General features: G+C 46.6%; 2 protein-coding genes across 13 annotated transcripts in view; both read left to right on the top strand.

The window, feature by feature from the left end:
- PPFIA1 (PTPRF interacting protein alpha 1) overlaps positions 1-6,572 on the top strand; it is a 66,786-nt gene extending 60,214 nt beyond the window's left edge. For 6 of the 9 annotated variants that reach the window (XM_044270829.1, XM_044270832.1, XM_044270825.1 and 3 more), the window contains 2 exons: positions 837-907; positions 4,075-6,572. In XM_044270829.1, the coding sequence (XP_044126764.1) occupies positions 837-895 (59 nt within the window). In that variant the 3' untranslated portion in view covers positions 896-907; positions 4,075-6,572. The remainder of the gene's footprint in view (positions 1-836; positions 908-4,074) is intronic. The other 3 variants (XM_044270831.1, XM_044270830.1, XM_044270826.1) reach the window with 1 other exon arrangement.
- Positions 6,573-10,580: 4,008 nt separating this feature from the next.
- Positions 10,581-20,382, top strand: part of CTTN (cortactin) — a 36,778-nt gene continuing 26,976 nt past the window's right edge. For 2 of the 4 annotated variants that reach the window (XM_044271069.1, XM_044271066.1), the window contains exon 1: positions 10,582-10,696. The gene's annotated coding sequence lies outside the window, so the exon portion shown is untranslated. Of the gene's footprint in view, positions 10,697-20,382 lie in introns of all 4 variants that reach the window. The other 2 variants (XM_044271067.1, XM_044271068.1) reach the window with 2 other exon arrangements.

Genomic DNA, 20,382 nt, shown 5'->3' with positions numbered 1-20,382 from the left:
ATATATATATATGTAAATGAGGCAAGTAAGGAGCCCAAGGGGCTGTTACTAACGTTTATGCAGCCCAGCCACGACCACTGTGAAGGAGCCCAGCACCGCCCGCATCCTCCGATTCTCCTCCTTGCTCCCCGAGGTCACCAAGTTACAACGCCGTAATCTCGCGCATGCGCGAGTACGCGGCGTGTTGGTGTCGGCATAGTGTTCCTTCCCTGTGTTGGCATCAGCCTCAGGGAACGAACTGAGCATGCGCTAGCTGCGAGATTACAGCGCTCTAACTTTGTGACGTCCAGGAGCAAGGAGGAGATTCGGAGGATGCGGGCAGTGCTGGGCTCCTTCACAGTGGGCATGGCTTGGCTCCGGAAACGTTAGTAACAGCCCCTTGGGCTCCTGACTTGCCTCATTTATATATATATATATATATATATATATATATATCTATATCTCTATATATATATATATATATATATATATATATATATATATATCTATCATTTTTTTGCCTAAATAAAAGCACACAGAGCTATAGGGAATGTATATCGCGCGATCTAGCAGTGCATGTCCGCAGCTCTATAGGTAAAATCCAGGTGACAGAATCCCTTATGTACCTTGAAATGGTCCATGTAGAAATTAAAACAAGAATTTGTCTGGTCCTGAAGGGGATAATACCAGTGATATCTACTGTAGGGCGCCATTCAGACAGGCGTATTGCGCCAGTGTTTAACTGTCCATGTTCCAGGTGTCATCTGCTTGTCTTAATATTTGAGAGTGTCTTACACAAGTAACGTAACACTAACTGCACGTCGTGTTTTTTGCATGTCTCTTATGGTTATTAATAGGCAATATGTCTGGAATACAAAGACTGGATTCAGCCACAATTAGGACATACTCCTGCTAACGGTATCTGTCGGTAAGTGCTCTCCCCACTAGGGTGACTCTTCAGGGTATTTAAAGCAGTGCACGTCACTTTCTAGAAGTGGTCGCTCGCCAAAGACAACCACCTTTCATGAAGCAGCTGCCTAAGGGTAACGCACAGATTTCCGTGTGGATTTCTCTGCCTATCCGTACCAAAACCACATGCGGTTTTTGGATGCGGATTTGCCACAGATCTCACCCTTGCATTGCCATTGACATGCGGCAGATGTAAATTTCCGTACGGAAGTAAAACGCAAAGTGTACATGAGGTTTGTCTAGTCTCGTACACTTGGCTGGTACTGTATTCCGCACGAAAATCCGCAACGTGTGCAGGGTATGGTGAGCTGAACTGGAGTGTCCGCATATTGAAGTTTGTAATATATAGAGGGGCTCCCCGTTCTACTACCCTAATGGGACATATGGACACAACTTGTGGACAGCACCTTTTAAGGGGTTTGCCTGTCTCCGAATGAGTCTAAATGGCGGAGCTTTGTTGACCAATCACATTGACTGTTAGATAAAGATAGTTGTCAAGTTTCATAGGAAACTGCTAGTAAGTTTGTGACGTATGTAGTAAACTTACAGGACAATGGTGCCGGACATCCATGTTCACCCTAATGCTTAACGAGCGTGGAACAATGGAATTTAACGGGATTGCGCGCTTTTGTACCTATTTTTATTTTTTTTTACTGCTCGTGCATCTGCAATAAAAGAAAATGTTGCAGCTTTTCAAATACACTCCTCAACATTGAAAGTTCAAGCTCCAAGAATAAAAAGCCACGGAATTGGGGAAATCACAGGATCGATGGACCTGGTAATGATATGCAAATGGAAACAAAACCAAATATTTAGAAGATCACGATTTATTCTGTATCGGGTTTGAGCAACACGTGTAGAAATACATGACTTTGCTGTCAGTCAGGTTATTAATGGTTGTGTGAGGAAGGTTCTGCCACAGTGGATGCACTTGGGCACGTAAATCAAGATCACCTGCTGGCAGCTCCCTTTGCAATTGTCAACCAATGACGTCCCAGATGTGTACAATAGGAAGCATGCTGCAGGTCATGGTACACGTTTAGGCCATGCAGACTGCTCACAGTAGCATGAGCAACATGCCGCCTGTCCTGTTGAAAAAAAGGACTGCCCGCGGTGCTCGCACCACTGGTTCCACAACCAATTCCATATAACGCTGAGCAAAAGTGTACCTGAAATAAAGACTAGAGGGGTGCAGCTACTGTACATTATGCCACCCTACAGCATAATCCCGGGAGTAGGACTGGTGTGACGTTCCCTTGTGAAAGCCTCTTCATGGCATTGCCCGCGTGGTCCCCAGACCAATCTCCTGCTATTGTTGCATCAGAGACAAAAGCAAGACTCGTCGCTGAAGAGGATAGACCCCCATTACAGCCTCCATTGCCATCTTGCTGTGCACCAAGATAGTCTTTGACAGTGGTGGCGCGAGATCAGTGGATCACCTGTAGCTGGACGTCTGGCCTGTAGCCCAATGTCATGCAGACGTCTTCTGATGGTTTGTGTGGACCTAGCCTTGGGATGTGACGTCATGTCATGCAGACATCTTCTGATGGTTTGTGTAGACCTAGGCTTGGGATGTGACGTCATGCAGACGTCTTCTGATGGTTTGTGTAGACCTAGGCTTGGGATGTGACGTCATGCAGACATCTTCTGATGGTTTCTGTAGACCTAGGCTTGGGATGTGACGTCATGTCATGCAGACATCTTCTGATGGTTTGTGTAGACCTAGGCTTGGGATGTGACGTCATGTCATGCAGACATCTTCTGATGGTTTGTGTAGACCTAGGCTTGGGATGTGACGTCATGCAGACGTCTTCTGATGGTTTGTGTAGACCAGACATGTCCAAACTGCGGCCCTCCAGCTGTTGCAAAACTACAACTCCCAGCATGCCTGGATAACTTACAGCTATTAGGGCATGCTGGGAGTTGTAGTTTTGCAACAGCTGGAGGGCCGAAGTTTGGACATGCCTGGTGTAGACCTAGGCTTGGGATGTGACGTCATGCAGACATCTTCTGATGGTTTGTGTAGACCTAGGCTTGGGATGTGACGTCAATCAGACATCTTCTGATGGTTTGTGTAGACCTAGGCTTGGGATGTGACTTCCAATTTCGCTTGCAGTACAGAATGGATCACTACGCGCCATTCTTCTAATCAGATGATCCATCTGTGCAGAGGTTCTCCTCTGTGCACCTCTTGCTGTCATTCCAGGTCGTCGTCGTTCTCCCAACCACCGTCGTTCTCCCACACAACGTTCAACATCGCTGACATCTCGGCTTTTGCACCTAGCGATCTGCTGGAGAGATAAAGCAAGGCCTCCCAGTTCAAGGATTCTGTCCCTCTCAGTTTGTGACATGTGGCGATAACTGGCACATCGACGAATAGGAGGCGTCGCACAATCATCCCACACGACCTGTGACCACGACATGTGACTAAGAAAAAAAACCTTTGCTTTCAGTCTGGCTCTTGCACCCCTCCCACATCCACAGATTGGAGCTAGGTGCTTGAAAATTTGATCATCCGTAGAGCTTAGCGACACCTGCTACTTTGTCAATTTGCACGACCTTTCGGCTTGTCCATTATGTTGCTGCAGTTTCAATGTTGAGGAGTGCAGATCTATTATTTAATGCATACAGCACCTATGAAGACCTATAGGTCTCCAAAGTTACAGGCTACACGCAGACCCCGTGCATCGTCTGATCCTCGAAGGTAAAGTAACACATGACGGCAGGATCAGGGTTTGTTTGTAGTCTGTAATCATGCAAACATTGGTCTGCGTGTACACAATAGAACAGGGGTCAGCAACCTTCGCCACTCCAGCTGTGGTGAAACTACGACTCCCAGCATGCACACTTGCTTGGCTGTTCTCAGAACTCTCAAAGAAGTGAATGGAGCATGCTGGGAGTTGTAGTTTCCCAACAGCAGAAGTGCCGAAGGTTGTTGACCCTTGCAATAGAATTTGAAGAAGATGATTTTCGAAGTTGCTTCAATTTTTATTTTAGATGCATTGGAGCAAAGGAAAAAAAAATGGTTGCACAAGTATACACGCCCTTTAATAATTTGTGATCCGTAGCTCTTGTGCCCTTTGTCTCAGGTCTCTTATTTTTTTTCTCTTCTCTTTTTCCCTGCAGTTTACCCTCATTACTTCTACAGATGAATATGCAACATCTGAATCCATCTTGATTCCACATTTCCAGACCTGGCCGAGTTCTCCGTACAAATCAAGCTGTCCAGACACTTTTTGAGATATTTTAATACAGAGTTTTTAAATTAGCGAGTAAAATTATAGATAGGAGAAATATTTTAGAATTTTAACCGTTTTGTCCTATTTCTGTTCACTCCCGCGAGAGGATTTTTCCTGTCGTCCATTTTCCATGTTTCCTCTGTGTCCTCGTTCATCCCCCTATTTGTCCGCGGTTTTCCCCTCGACCACCTTACTGAATGTACTGTAACTCCGCGTGAGTCCCTGCTAATCACCAGGGGGCTTTGTAAATGATTCTAGTATTGTAATTTATGGGTATATTTCATAATGAGCCTGACGGGAAAGTTTTTGTGTAATTTTTTTTATTTTTATTGTATTTGTACAGTCTTAGAACATCGAGAAAATCTATTGATATCATTAACCTGGTACCAGATTGTGAAGTGTCCCCAGCCTTCCACAATCCTTAGAATGATTTACTCAGTCTACGTTGCTTCGCTTTTTTTTCTTCTCCTGGTCGGACTTTAAGGGGGCATGTACATTTTTCTTACGTTGGGTTAACTGTTTTAGCGCTTTTTTTTATGTACTGTCATATCAGAATAAAGCCATAAAAGCATTTTCTAAAAAATGTTAGAAAAAAAAAAAATTTAAGGTGTCGTATAGGATTGAAAAAAAAAAAAAAAAGAGAACTTTTATACTTAAAACAGCGACACTCTTGTCTGTGGACTGTGCCTGATTCTGCAGCTTTGACCCAGGGACTTAAAGGGGTTGTGTCATCTCCTACATTGGGGACACATCCCTAAGATATGCCCTTAATGTCTGATAGGTGCGGGTCCCACCTCTGGGACCCTCACCTATCTTTAGGACGGAGTCCGCAAAGTTAAGGAGAGCACACAGCGTATGCACCGTCGCCCTCCATTCATTCCTTTGGAACTGCCGACCCATAGAAGCGAATGGAACGGTGTCCGCGCTTGTGTGGTGCGCCTCCCATTCATTTCAGTGGGACTTCCGAAAATAACTGAGCGTACTTCTCGGCTATTTTCGGCACTCCCATAGAAATTAATGGAGGTTGGGCAGGCATGCGCTGTGAGCCTTCCTTCCCTTTGTGGGCTCCATCCTATAGATAGGTGCGGCTCGTAGAGGTGGGATCCGCACCTATCGGACATTTGGGGCATACCCTAGCGATGTGCCCCCAATGTATGAGATGATTCAACTTCCCTTTTAAAGAAGTTCGTGGCTGTGGTTGGGACACCCATCGTAAGTGGCGGTCAGAGGTGGGTGGTGTGGCAGAAGCAGCCGTCCTGTGATCCGCTTTTTCCATAGCTTCAGTTCACGTCTATGGGAGTTACGGAAAAAGCATAGCGCAGTCCGCTGTTTCTGTAACTCCGACTACCTCTGGCCTCAGCAAACAATGGCCATTTCAGTCTAGGGCTAGCCATCAATGGCTTTGAAATACCGCTCAGTATAAAGAATAAAAATCTGAAGCCGCGCTGGCTTTAAAATACCCCTTTGAATGAGGCTGAGCTGTAATACCACATGAAGCCTGCGGACCGGCGTGGCGCTGTTTCTAGCATAGAAATGGACCATTTTTCTCATCTTAAACCACCTTTTAAGGAGATCTTGTGTCCCCTGGCTTCATCTGCCCGCTCCTAAGGACACTATATAATATTTATAAGGCGGGGCTATGTAGCAGTCCAGGGGACCTGTAAGGACCAATTAAAATTCTCCTGCCCGATATTGTAGGTTGTCGCTGCACAGCCTGTTTTATACTAAAGGCCTTATCTTTTTCATTGTCCTCTGAAGTCCAGTTGTGTTTGTTCCCGAAGGAAACGATCAGGACAAGGCTGAGGCTGGACGGCCACATCTGGTCATTCGGAGGTATCGCAATCCAATTTTTAATGACGACCATTGCAAAAATATGTCCTGATTGGATTTTTTTTTTGCATTGGTCGTAAGGTCGCCCTTGATTACTATAGGGACTCATTGATGTCCTGACGTGGTAATGTGGCGTGATTAGATGTGGCCCCCGAGCCTTAGCTCATGATCCTGTGGATTTCTTATCCCCCCCCCCCCCCCCACCTTTAAATGTCATGCTCAAAGTGTAAAAAAAATAAAAATTTAAAACCTGACTACGAATCAGTTGTGTTGGAAATCCTGATGTATTATTTATTGCCGTTGACGTTCTATAAACTGTCTTGGTAACTTTTACTTTTTTTTTTTTTTTTTCATGTATAAATTTGGATTCCTTGTTACATTGTTGCTGTTTTTTTGTTTTCTAATCCTGTTTGTGTACTTTCTGATGATGTAACAATATATGTACAGTCTCCGGACTTTTTGGACTATTTTTATCACAGTATTATTTATTGCTTTCTTTCAATAAAATACTGAAGCATTTTCCACTGCCAATAAAAAAAATGTGGTGAAAAATTATGGTTTTGTGTGTACAGCGAGTATAAAAAAAAAAAAAATCTGATAATCCAGAACTGACCTGGAATAGAATGAAGAATTTTACAACATCAGTAGATGAAGTGTGGAACAATTTATTAAAGGGGTTTTCCGGAAATACAATATTGATGGCCTATCCTCAGGAGGGAGTCTGACGCCGGGCACCCTTAACGATCAACTGTGAGAAGAGGCCGATGAACACAGCGCCATGCATTGTATACTGGTTGTGCTTGGTATTGCAGCCTGGGACTTTTCACTTGAATGGGACTGAGCTGCAAATAGGCCATGTGACCGATGAACGTGATGTCACATGGCCTAGGACAGGCATGGCCAACCTGCGGCTCTCCAGCTGTTGTAAAACTTCAACTCCCACCAGGCCTAGCTGTAGGCTGTCTGGGCATGCTGGGAGTTGTAGTTTTGCAACAGCTGGAGAGCCTCAGGTTGGCCATCCCTGGCCTAGAAAGAGGCTGCAGTCTCTTCAAACAGATGATCGGTGGGAGTACCGGGTATCGGTCCCCCACCAGTCAGATATTGATGACCTCACCTGAAGGCAGCCCATCCATATTGAACTCCAGGAAATTCCCTTTAAACTCCAGTTATATTTTTCGACGATCAACAGCAGAAAGGTGCAAAAAAACGGTCACAAGGTGATGTTATATCTGATTCCCCATCAAAAGTCTAAAATTGTATCTGCATTGGAGGGCGGCTTTAAGACCCATCATAGGCATTCGGCTACTTTCACACTTGCGTTTGTAATTCCAGTATTGAGATGCGGCAGAGGATCTCAATACCGGAATTCAACGGATCCGTTTTGATTTTGCACATCAGGAGGCATCCGTTCCGTTATGGTCCGGTTGTGTGAATTCTAAACTTGAAAAAAAAAAAAAACGGATCCGTCACTACATACATTGAAAGTCAATAGGTGACGGATCCGTTATTTTAGGCTCCTAAAAAACAGATCCGTCACCATTGACTTACTTTGTTTTCAGTGCCGTATTCAGTACAGTATTAGAATGTATTGGCTCTGATGAGCCGAAGTTCGCGAGACTTCGCATAATTTCAGAAACTGATTTATACTGTAAAAAAACATTTTCCGAACTCTGGTTCAGTTCAAGTGGAACCGAACCCGAGTTCGGGAAATGTTTTTTTTTTTACAGTACAAATTTCTTTACTTATTGCACGAAGTCTCGCGAACTTCGACTCATCGGAGCCAATACATTCTATTACTGTACTGAGCGCTCACTCCGTACCGTATTGAAACCAAGTTTTATGCGAATCGACTTCGGATGTTTCATCTGAAGTCTATTTGCTCATCCCTAATTATGATGTTCTGCAGCAGCTGAGGTGTCTACCATGAGGTGCTGCAGCAGCTCAGGTGGGGCAACCATGGTACGGCCACACAGGCTTTCTAATGCTGACCTCTTTCACACAAGCGAGTCTTGCCGTTCAGATACTATATTTGTAGTGAACACACACGGTCCGGACTGAATCCTGACCCACTCATCTCAATGGGTCTGTGCACGTTTTTCAGGCATCATTTCTGCGTTCAGGAAAAATCGCGGCACGTTCTATATTGTGTGTGTTTCGCGCAGCTCTGGACCCATCGAAGTGACTGGAACCTGCGTGAAAAACAGAATCTGGATCCAATGTGTTTTCACTGATGGTTGCTGGGGGGGGGGGGGGGGTAGGTACCTGCACACTGGTCTGGGTGAACACGCAGTAGACGCACACAAACCGGACCAAAAAAAACACAATTTCTAACCGGTTTTCAGTGTGGATTTGCCACAGTTTTTGCCTTCATTCGAAAAGGGTGAAATCTGCAGCTAAAACTGCAAATATAATTTCTAGATCCGCAGGTCACTATTTGCGCGCAACATCTGCAACGTGTCCATGAGGTTTCTCTAATTGCTGGCACTGTTCTACACTGCGATTTATTTATTTTCGTATGGGAATCCGCATGGAAAAACCGCACGTATTCCGATATGTGTGCAGGCACCTGTTCTTTAGGTTTTTCATGCTTGTGAAAAACGCATCAAAAACGAATTGAATGTGCGCAGAAAAAACTGAGACCCTGAACGCAATTGCAGACAAGACTTGGCCACAGGAGACGCCTGGACTCATTCCACATCGCTGGTATGAAATAAGCCTGGGTCATTTAATCTTGGACAACCCCTTTAACCCATTAACTTCCAGAGATCACGAGTGTCTTCCATATTGGCTTCATCGCTACCAATGAGCCAATAACCTATCATTTTGAACTGATTTTATTTATATATTTTTTTGGGGGGATTTCAGTCCACACTACATACAGTACGTATCCAGGGAGTTATTCTGCTGCCTGATTGGAGTCGGGAAGGAATTTTTTATTCCCCTAAAGTGGGGAAAATTGGCTTCTACCTCACAGGGTTGTTTTTTTGCCTTCCTCTGGATCAACTTGCAGGATGACAGGCCGAACTGGATGGACAAATGTCTTTTTTCGGCCTTATGTTACTATATACATACACTTCATACATACACAGTTCATAAATACAGTACATATACACACACTGCGCACACACTACATACAGTACATATACATACACACTGCGCACACAGTACATACAGCACATATACATACACACACTACATACAGTACATATACACTACACACACACTACATACCGCACACATACCACACACACTACATACAGCACACATACACACTACATACAGCACACATACACACTGCGCACACACTACATACAGCACACATACACACTGCGCATACAGCACATATACACACTGCGCACACAGTACATACAGCACACATACACACTGCGCATACAGCACATATACACACTGCGCACACAGTACATACAGCACACATACACACTGCGCATACAGTACATATACACACACACTGCGCACACAGTACATACAGCACACATACACACTGCGCATACAGTACATATACACACACTGCGCACACAGTACATACAGCACATATACATACACACACTACATACAGCACACATACAGCACACATACACACTGCGCACACACTACATACAGCACACATACACACTGCGCATACAGCACATATACACACTGCGCACACAGTACATACAGCACACATACACACTGCGCATACAGTACATATACACACACACTGCGCACACAGTACATACAGCACATATACATACACACACTACATACAGTACATATACATACAGCACATATACACTACACACACACTACATACCGCACACATACCACACACACTACATACAGCACACATACACACTGCGCACACACTACATACAGCACACATACACACTGCGCATACAGTACATACAGCACATATACACACTGCGCACACAGTACATACAGCACACATACACACTGCGCATACAGTACATATACACACACACTGCGCACACAGTACATACAGCACACATACACACTGCGTATACAGTACATATACACACACACACTGCGCACACACTACATACAGCACACATACACACTGCGCACACACTACATACAGCACACATACACACTGCGCACACACTACATAAAGCACACATACACACTGCGCACACACTACATACAGCACACATACACACTGCGCACACACTACATACAGCACACTCACACTACATACAGCACACATACACACTGCGCACACACTACATACAGCACACATACACACTGCGCACACACTACATACAGCACACATACACACTGCGCACACACTACATACAGCACACATACACACTGCGCACACACTACATACAGCACACATACACACTGCGCACACACTACATACAGCACACATACACACTGCGCACACACTACATACAGCACACATACACACTGCGCACACACTACATACAGCACACATACACACTGCGCACACTCACACAGGGGCTGCGGCTCTACCTAGCGCTAATTGCACAGTAACATTCCAGGCATCACGTGATCATTGCGCTCAGGGAAGAGAGCAGGGATCTCGGTGATCACGTGACTCTGGTGACGTCAGATCGGGAGAGACAGGAAGCGGGATACCGACACCCAGAGCCCTCCTTCCTCAGAGTCCAGTCCAGAGCGGAGCCGCGACCGGGAGCAGGGTGAGCAGGGAGCGGGCAGAGCGGCAGTGCGTCTCCCGGGCCTTCTCCGTCCTTCTAAATCTTCTCTCATCCCCACTTCTCCTTCAAGGGCTTCCCCCACCCTCCATGTTAACCCGTCACCATAATCCAGTGCTGCCCCCCCCCCACCTCCATATTAACCCCCTGTCACCAAAATCCAGTGCTGCCCCCCCACCTCCATATTAACCCCCTGTCACCATAATCCAGTGTTGCCTCCATCCCACCTCCATATTAACCCCCCTGTCACCATAATCCAGTGCTGCCCCCCACCCTCTATCCCACCTCCATATTAACCCCCTGTCACCATAATCCAGTGCTGCCCCCCCACCTCCATATTAACCCCCTGTCACCATAATCCAGTGTTGCCCCCCACCCTCCATCCCACCTCCATATTAACCCCCTGTCACCATAATCCAGTGCTGCCCCCACCCTCCATCCCACCTCCATATTAACCCCCTGTCACCATAATCCAGTGTTGCCCCCACCCTCCATCCCAACTCCATATTAACCCCCTGTCACCATAATCCAGTGCTGCCCCCACCCTCCATCCCACCTCCATATTAACCCCCTGTCACCATAATCCAGTGTTGCCCCCACCCTCCATCCCACCTCCATATTAACCCCCTGTCACCATAATCCAGTGCTGCCCCCCCACCCTCCATCCCACCTCCATATTAACCCCCGTCACCATAATCCAGTGCTGCCCCCCACCCTCTATCCCACCTCCATATTAACCCCCCTGTCACCATAGTCCAGTGCTGCCCCTCCACCCCACCTCCATATTAACCCCCCGTCATCATAGTCCAGTGTTGCCCCCACCCTCCATATTAACCCTCTGTCACCATAGTCCAGTGCTGCCCCCCCCACGCTCCATCCCACCTCCATATTAACCCTCTGTCACCATAGTCCAGTGCTGCCCCCCCACGCTCCATCCCACCTCCATATTAACCCTCTGTCACCATAGTCCAGTGCTGCCCCCCCACGCTCCATCCCACCTCCATATTAACCCTCTGTCACCATAGTCCAGTGCTGCCCCCCCCACGCTCCATCCCACCTCCATATTAACCCCCCTGTCACCATAGTCCAGTGTTGCCCCCCACCCTCCATCCCACCTCCATATTAACCCCTTGTCACCATCATCCAGTGCTGCCCCCCACCCTCTATCCCACCTCCATATTAACCCCCCTGTCACCATAATCCAGTGCTGCCCCCCACCCTCTATCCCACCTCCATATTAACCCCCTGTCACCATAGTCCAGTGCTGCCCCTCCACCCTCCATCCCACCTCCATATTAACCCCCCCGTCATCATAGTCCAGTGCTTCCCCCCACCCTCCATATTAACCCCTTGTCACCATAGTCCAGTGTTGCCCCCCACGCTCCATCCCACCTCCATATTAACCCCCCTGTCACCATAGTCCAGTGTTGCCCCTCACCCTCCATCCCACCTCCTATATTAACCCCATCACCACATTCATTATATCTATGATCTCCAGAATCCGCCCCCTTTCATTGCACCATTGACACGTACTCTTCACCACCCCCACCATTTCTGAACCCCCCTTTTATACCACATCTATATCTTTCTATTATCGTAGACCCCCGTGTACCCTGTAGCTGCCTCTACACTTCTTCCCGTCTCGGATAACTTCTCGTATATTTCTGAAAAAGTGTTTTAATTCTGCTTCAAGTTGTATGTAAATTAGCCGCAAAGTGTCCGCTGGGCGTTGCCTTGGCAGAGAAGAGTCCTGATGTTGGCGTGTAATCTCTCGCAGCCCCCCCCCTCCCCTCTTCTCTTAGGTCGTCTTTCCTGTCCTATAAATGTTGTTCTTGCGCTGTGCGTTCCGGATCCTGTGCCGCTGTCTGGAATATACCTGTCGGAGAGAGGCGCATGCACAGTAATCGCAGGCAAGATAAGTGGGGAGGGGTTTTGGACACTTCCCTAACATGGCAACACCCAGCGGACACTTGGCATCTTTTTTCTTTTTTTTTTTCCTCCCTATGATATCATTCGGAATAGTTTTTTTCCCGGTATGCTTCTGACAACCTTGGTGCATATGGACTTGATACCTTTTCACCTGTACTGTGGTGTCAGCGGTCTGTAAGGGTAAATTTGGCCAGTTCACTTTAGGCTTGATTCAGAAGGTGTCCGCTCCCATCTGCGTCCGCAAAACAAAGACGTAGTGGGACGTCCGTAGGGCATCCGTTGCGTGCATTTTTCTTCTGGACCCTTCATTTGAATGAATTGTGCTGTTTAAATGGAGGAACCATGGGGGTGTGTTTTTTTTTGGGGGGCACAGTAAAAGGGTCCATGTAGTTAAAGGGAGTCATCCAGTGGGGAAAATTTATTTGGCAAATGGCTCAGAATGGGTTAATTGTTGACTGACCCCCGCCGCTTCCTGGGTCTCGTCGTCAACAAACACAAGAAGTGCCTTATTTGCAAGTCGGTTGCCGCAGCAGGCATTTCCTGTGTGTCAGGACGACGGTGAGCGGCGGGGAATCGGCGAGTAGTGCTGCTTTTTTCATTTTTAGCCTTTTTCCCGGATGGACAGCACCGTTAGGTTCCCTGCACACGGGGCACTGGTGGACTTGCAAAAATACAGCACGAATTTCCTTGAAGATTCCGCCCCAAATCCGCATGTGGACCAAAGGTAACCTGTCCCCTCAGGCCCAGGCGCAAGTATATGCCATCCTGTGGGTACACACCTATCTGTAGCTGGAAGTAGACCCGGTCACACTGGAGACATGTGGCGGTATTAGGCAAGGACTACGCGTCGCAGAAAAGTGGCGCAACGTTTTTTAATTATAGTCACTGGTGTTGCACGTTGACATGCTGCAAACTGCGACTCAACAGTCGCAGACAATCCGTCCAGCTTGGATTTCTGTGCCACTGTCACCGTGCAATCCCAGCATGTAGCAGTGTGACGCCACTGACTATCATCACAAAAAATGGCGTGCGACATGCCGCAATGTAGTTGTACCGCTTTTACCGTGCGACGCATGCCGCCGCGTAGCCCTTGCCTTTACGTAGATCCCTGAATAGAAGTGGCGCTCAGGATCTCTTTGCTTTCAGGGAGTGCAAATCGTTGTGGTGCAGAAAACGCAGACAGACAGAGAGCGCTTCTCGCATCTGGCTGTTTGCTACAACTGCATCCAGTCTATGATTCCTCTGCCGGCTTCACATCGCTGTTGCTTTCATGCATTTTTCGGGGTGCGGCAATGGTGCCCCCCCTTCCCCCCCCGCTAGTGAATATACCCTAAACTGAGAACCCGATTTCAATCCGGATGCAGTGAGGGACATTTATCAAAATGAATGCAAGTGCATTAGTGCCGTTCCCTATAGCACTACATCATTTCCAGTCTGGTTGCGATAGACAACTGCAGTTTTTTTTTTTTTTTTTTTACTTTGCACTAATTTTATCAATTCCCCTTGTTGCGGTGGTGCACGATGGTTTCCCTTCAAGGCGTTTTTCTATGGAGGACAGTGACCTTGCGATTTTCATATTAACACTAGCACTTGTGTACACGTGTTTAGGAATTCCTCTCCTTCGCTCTGCTGTTTACCCTGATTTCACCCAGGTTATTGCTGGTGACTGATCCCGTATTGCTGTTTCCCAGCGGTGACGATGGGCGTTGGAGGTGCCACCTCTACAGGGGCTGTGTGTGTATGGAGCAGGAGAGGTCAGGGAATGTGGAAGTGTCGCCTGCACAGGGCGTGACGGATCACTATTTCCCGGTTTCACCTTCCTTGTCGTGTACAGACCTGTGCCCTGCGTTCCTCCGCTCTCTCTGGAATGTGAGGGGTTAAGCTTTGCACATAACATGTGGTGGTCTGCGGAAAGGGGGGGTGGAAAGTGCTGATCCTGTAAAGTTGGAACGAGCCCGGGACCCTGAGTCATTGTCACGTTACTGTGTGCGCTGGCAGCATCGATGTAGGACGGCGCGTCTCCAGACCTTGTGTGATAGTCTGCACCTATGTCGTATCTCCACAATTGTGTAATGTGTATATAGCAGAGGTGGAAAATTACACCCCACCCTGGCCAGTACGCATGGACGGGGTGGGGTTACCTGCACACGGTGTGGATCATGGGGTCATTTATCAAATCTACGGTGCCAGTTTTGCGGTGTAAGAAAGTTGCAAATAATGCCTGCATGCAATATCTGCTGCATATTATTGCGACCTTTGAGACTTGCTGCATTTAGGGTGCACTCATGTGACCGTATGTATTTTACAGTCCACAAAAATACGGATGATGTCCGTGTTGCATCCGTTTTTTTTGTTTTTTTGTTTTTTGTTTTGCAGACCCATTGTAGCAATGCCTATTCTTGTTTGCAAAACGGACAAGTATAAGACATGTTCTGACTTTTTTTGCGGGGCCGCAGAACGGATGTACGGAGGTGGGCGGCGCACTGTCTGCAATGCATTGGTCTGCATGCAATCTGCCAAAAAATGCGGATCGGATGTAAATCAAAAATACGGTCGTGTGAATGGGGCCTTAGAAGTGGAGTGGTCAGGATTTCAGATGAGAACACCTTTAGGTCTCATTTATGATCTGCGACTTTTGCAACAAAAAAAAAATCAGATCTCCACGCCAGACACTATTGCAAGATACGATCAGGTGTATGTGTGAGGCCTTACGCAGCAGATATTCCAAGTGGAAAAACCACGCCTTGTGGGCACCCTACGGCACTCCAACTGTTGTGAAACTACAACTCCCAGCATGCATACTTGCTCTGCTCTTCTGTGAACTCTCATAGAAATAAATGGAGCATGCTGGTAATTGTAGCTTCGCAACAGCATTGTATGTGAATTTTTCCTGCGCGGATTTTCGGTTGGTTTTCGCCGTATGTTACTTTCCGATTTTGCAACGGTTTTTGATGCAGATTTGCCCCAGGACTTTCCATTGCAAAGCATGAAATCTTCACTGAAAATCTGCACAAACAGGTGATATGCTGCCGTTTTCTAAATCTACACGGTAGCTGGCGCTGAAGGACTTTCCGCATATTTGCACCTAACGCACACCATGTGCATATACCCTTACAGGCGTTCACTGCAGATTTCACCCTTTGCAGTGCAGATCGTGTAATCGGTAAGACCTGCAGAATTGATCCTATCGATTTTGCATCAAAATGCGCATTATTTGCTGAAAATCCGCTCTGGACTCGACCTGTGTGCACACAGCCAGTAGTTGACGTAGAGCCGCAGGACGCCGACGTAGAGCCGCAGGATGCCGGTGTCCAGCCCTGAGGTCGTCAGCAATGCAGTAAATAAATGGCTCTCATTGAAGGGCGCCCAGGGACCTGTTATGTGACCGGGGTAATCTCTGAACAGCAGCTGCCCGTAATAATTCTATCTAGACGGCAGCAGTGTCCATATGCATCCTGTCAGTGGTGAGGAATGGCTGCGCAGGAAGCACAGCGCAGTCAATACTTGTACATAAAATATGACAAATTCATCATCTCACTCGCTGGAGACAGGATAGGCCATCAGTGTTTTATCTACGGCAACCCTCCCTTATGTGTTTTTGGGGGCGGTAAGGCCGAATGGACAGGACAAACCCACCCGCGTTGGCCAATGGCGGCATGATCAGTCGCACAGTATTGGCGGGTGTGTCCTGCCGCACAGCAGCCTGTTCACATAGACACCTGTGTCAGGTACTGCAGCTCCTTGCATCTTGGAGGACAAATGCTAAAGGCCTAATAAGTCCCAGAATAACAACTTAGGACTTATACATAGGATCCATTTATAATCAGTGGGGGGACGACTACTTGGACCCTCTCAGATCACAAGAACAGGAGCCCATGCCCCCCCGCAGGCAGGAGCCTATGGCCCCCCTACCCCGTAGGCATTCCTTTTCCGTTCTGTTCAAAGATAGAACATACATGACCTATTATTGTCCGCATTACGGACAAGGATAGTACTGTTCTATCAGGGGCCAGCTGTTCCGTTTCGAAAAAAAATAACTAATGCACACAGACGTCATCCGTAATTTTTGCGAATCCGTTTTTTGCGGACCGCAAAATACTGAAAAAGCCATACGGTCATTTGCAATAGGCCTCAATGAATTTCACAAAGAAATTTGATTCGTGATTAATTACTTCGTCATGAATCGCATTCCATTGTATGTAGCGGGCACAATGATGGGGACCCCCCCCCCCCTTCCCTGTTTTTTCACCCCTCAGATGCTGCGTTCATCGCTGATCACGATATCTGACATTAACATTGAGGGCTTTCAGGGGTTAATCAGTGGTAAAAAAATAAAAATAAAAAATACTCGCCTTATCCATTTGCTAGCGGAGAGGCCGTCTCTGCAAGTAAATGAATGTGGTAAGTAATTTTTATTTTTTATTTTTTTATTACTGCCATTTAAGGAAAAATTGATTCGTTACCACTAAGCGCGAGGAAATTCAGCTTCGTGGTGAATCAAATTTTTCCTGAAATTCGGATCGAACATAATCTATAATTCCCGTGTATTCCAAAATGGTACCATTGAAAAAAAAAATTCTTCCACCTTTTAAAGGAAAATATATTACGTTCTGTCTCTCGCAGTGTGGCGGCATTTTCTGCCTGACGTGCTATTGTTGTGCAGAAGTAGTAAAAACATAATATAAAAAATGAGCTTTAGATATTTATCTCTGTAATTGTAGTTACTCCATGATGTAAAAGGATCACTCTCGTTATAAATTGAAAATGCAAAAAACTTTTTTTTTTTTTTCTATATTACTGCCCCCCCCCCCAAAAAATAAATAAATAAATACATTTCCTGCAGAAAAATCCCAAAGAAAATGGAGAATAAGATCAATAATTTTCCTTAAAGTGCACCTTCACCAGGATCAACCCTATTAAACCAGGCATGCTGTCTGCTAGGGTTGATTCTGCTGATTTAAAACAATACCAGTCTTGTGAAAATCGTTTATGGTGTTCCCAACATAAGAGCCTTTTTTATTATTTATGCAAATAGGGCTTCCGTACTGGACCAATCTCCGTAGCTTCCCAGTGCTGGCCACACCCCTTAGGGCACTGAAACCCTAATTTGCATTAAAAAAATAATCTCAATTTTATGGGACTGCCGAAGATGACCATAACTTGGCTGTCTCTGGCAGTCCCATAGGTTGAATGGAGCGGTGGCATGCGTGATTGACCGCCACTCTATTCGAACGGGGGACATGGGACCGCCAGTCTTGTGTTGGTTGCGTCCCAGTAGTCCCCCCCCGCTTTCTCTGCCATTCAGATCGCCAATAAATTCCTGGCAGCCTGACGTGGCCCGTCCTGCACAATGAGACCGTTGTTCTGTCTGTAATAATGATTAGACGGTGAGGGGGAGGAAGTAGTGATCTGGCGTGGACGGAGGTTTAGGGTTGCGCTGCTGAGGTCGAAACTGGAACCTTAAAGAAATGGTTTGAGTTTAGAAAAATAGGACTAATGTCTTCCCGAAACGGCGCCTCAAGTGTCCACAGGCCGTGTCTGATATTGCAGCTCAACGCCATTCAGTGGAATAGGACTGCGCTGCAATTCCGTACACAGCCTACGGACAAGAGTGGCGCCGTAACTGGTTTGGATAATTGTGGATTTTGAACAGGAGTCGGTTCTGACCAAATTTCCAGTAGTAAAATGGTGACATCGGGCAAGTAATCGTCTAGTTAGATAAACTTAAAGGGGTTATGTTATGATTAAAGGGGTCGTCTCACTTCAGCAAGTGGCATTTATCATGTAGAGAAAGTTAATACAAGCCACTTACTAAAGTATTGTGATTGTCCATATTGCCTCCTTTCCATCACATTATACACTGCTTGTTTTCATGGTTACGACCACCCTGCAATCCAGTAGTGGTGGTCGTGCTTGCACGCTATAGAAAAAAGTGCCGGCCTCTCTGGCGGCCAGGACTATGGGAGCGCACACAGGCTGGTGCTTTGTTTTTTTTTTTTTTTTTGTATAGTGGGCAAGCACGACCACTGCTGCTGGATTGGAGTGTGGTCGTAACCCCTGAATATGAGCAGTGTATAATGGGATGGGGCAAAGGAGGCAACATGGACAATCACAATACGTTAGTAAGAGCCTTGTATTAACTTTCTCTACATGACAACCTCTTACTAACAAAGCCAGAACCAGCCCTGAACCTCACATGGATTCATACAGCTCCTCATTCATTGTTCTCGAGATCGGTGGGGGTCTCAGCACTCAGACCTCCACCCGTCAAAACTTCTGATATGTCTCTATAAAAGTTTACTGAAAGCAGAGTGCCACTTTAAACCATATTTATTGGAATACAATTTCAGAAATTCCTAGATTGATAGAACGTAAAATTATATTTCTGATTAACATTTTCTAAATTTATATAAAAATAAATAAATTACGCAATATTAAGGCTCCAATCACATGTCCGCACCCGTTCCGCAATTGTGCGGACCCATTCATTTTCTATGGGGGACTGAATGGATGCAGAGAGCACACTATGTGCTCTCCGCATAGGCATTTCTATGGGGGTGCCGGCCGGGTGTATTGCGGATCCGTGTGAATGGACCCTAATAGTTGTTAGTCTTTTTAGCCGGTGTCCGCACACCTTCCACTCCACAGCCCTGATTGTGGAACATGTAAAGAACGTCACTGGCTCAGGTTCTACTCATATACTTGGCATAATTGGTGGCCCGAAAGCATGTTACTGGTTTTGGGGAGCAGGAGAGGACAGTAGTGTTTGACTGCGGGGTTCCCACCTAGGGCTTGGCATGTCCCAGGGAGTCGGCGCACCCACGTGTCGTGTCTGGATGTTTTCTGTCTGAATGTTACTGTATTTTGTCCCCTCCGGTCCACCGTACTCACATCGTACACAAGTGGGGGAACGCATAGCGGCGTTCAGTATAGAAACGTTGTGTGCCAGCCTTTGCACTGCACTGGTTTTCACAACCATTGCCCAGTGATGCTGGTGGTGATCATATGGAGTCTCCCAGTCCCCAGGGTACCATCCTTCCTAGTCTTACCCATGACCCATACGTAGCCTGTAGTCAGCAGCTGTTTATGAGCATTATTAACTAATGTATGCGATTAAATACAAGACAGCCCAGTTCTCCCAGTTTACTGTTATACTGGTGACGTCAAAGTTCCTGTTTGTCACTGTGTAAATAATTCTGCCTAATGACCTAGGAAATTGGCTTTTTTTGACTCATCGCAGCTCAGCCTTAATCAAGTGAATGGGGGGTTCAGTTGCAATACCAGACGCAGCCTGTGGTGGCGCTGTTTTTAGAGAGATCTTGTACACCGCTGTTAGTGAATGTGACACTTTGAACAGCGTGTAACTTTGTAATATGCTGTGTGTTTAAATTGCTCATTGTTTTCAAGATCTCTGCTTGCTGTCAGTTTTATGCAGCCCTATAATTGTATCCAGTCCTAGACTATTCTCGCTGATTCATGAGAACGGGGCTTTTCTGCAATACCAGGCACGACCACTATACAGTGTACGGCGCTGTGCTTGATAAGCTTTGAGGAGGCAGCAGTACAGCGGATCGGCAGGAGACCCGGTAGTTGGACGCCGCGCCAATTTCGTATTGACCTATCCTGTGCATACATCATCAACATAAGAGTCCCGGAGAACCCCTTTAAACCTAATAGGCCCTCTGCGCTGAGCTGTCTCAGAGCTAGGGCCTATATATTGTTCTTGCACAGGGGCCCCTCTG

Source organism: Bufo gargarizans, chromosome 10 (assembly GCF_014858855.1).
Source record: "Bufo gargarizans isolate SCDJY-AF-19 chromosome 10, ASM1485885v1, whole genome shotgun sequence".
NCBI lineage: Eukaryota > Metazoa > Chordata > Amphibia > Anura > Bufonidae > Bufo > Bufo gargarizans.
Note: the sequence above shows the minus strand (reverse complement) of the source record. Positions and strands in the feature narration are given on the sequence as shown.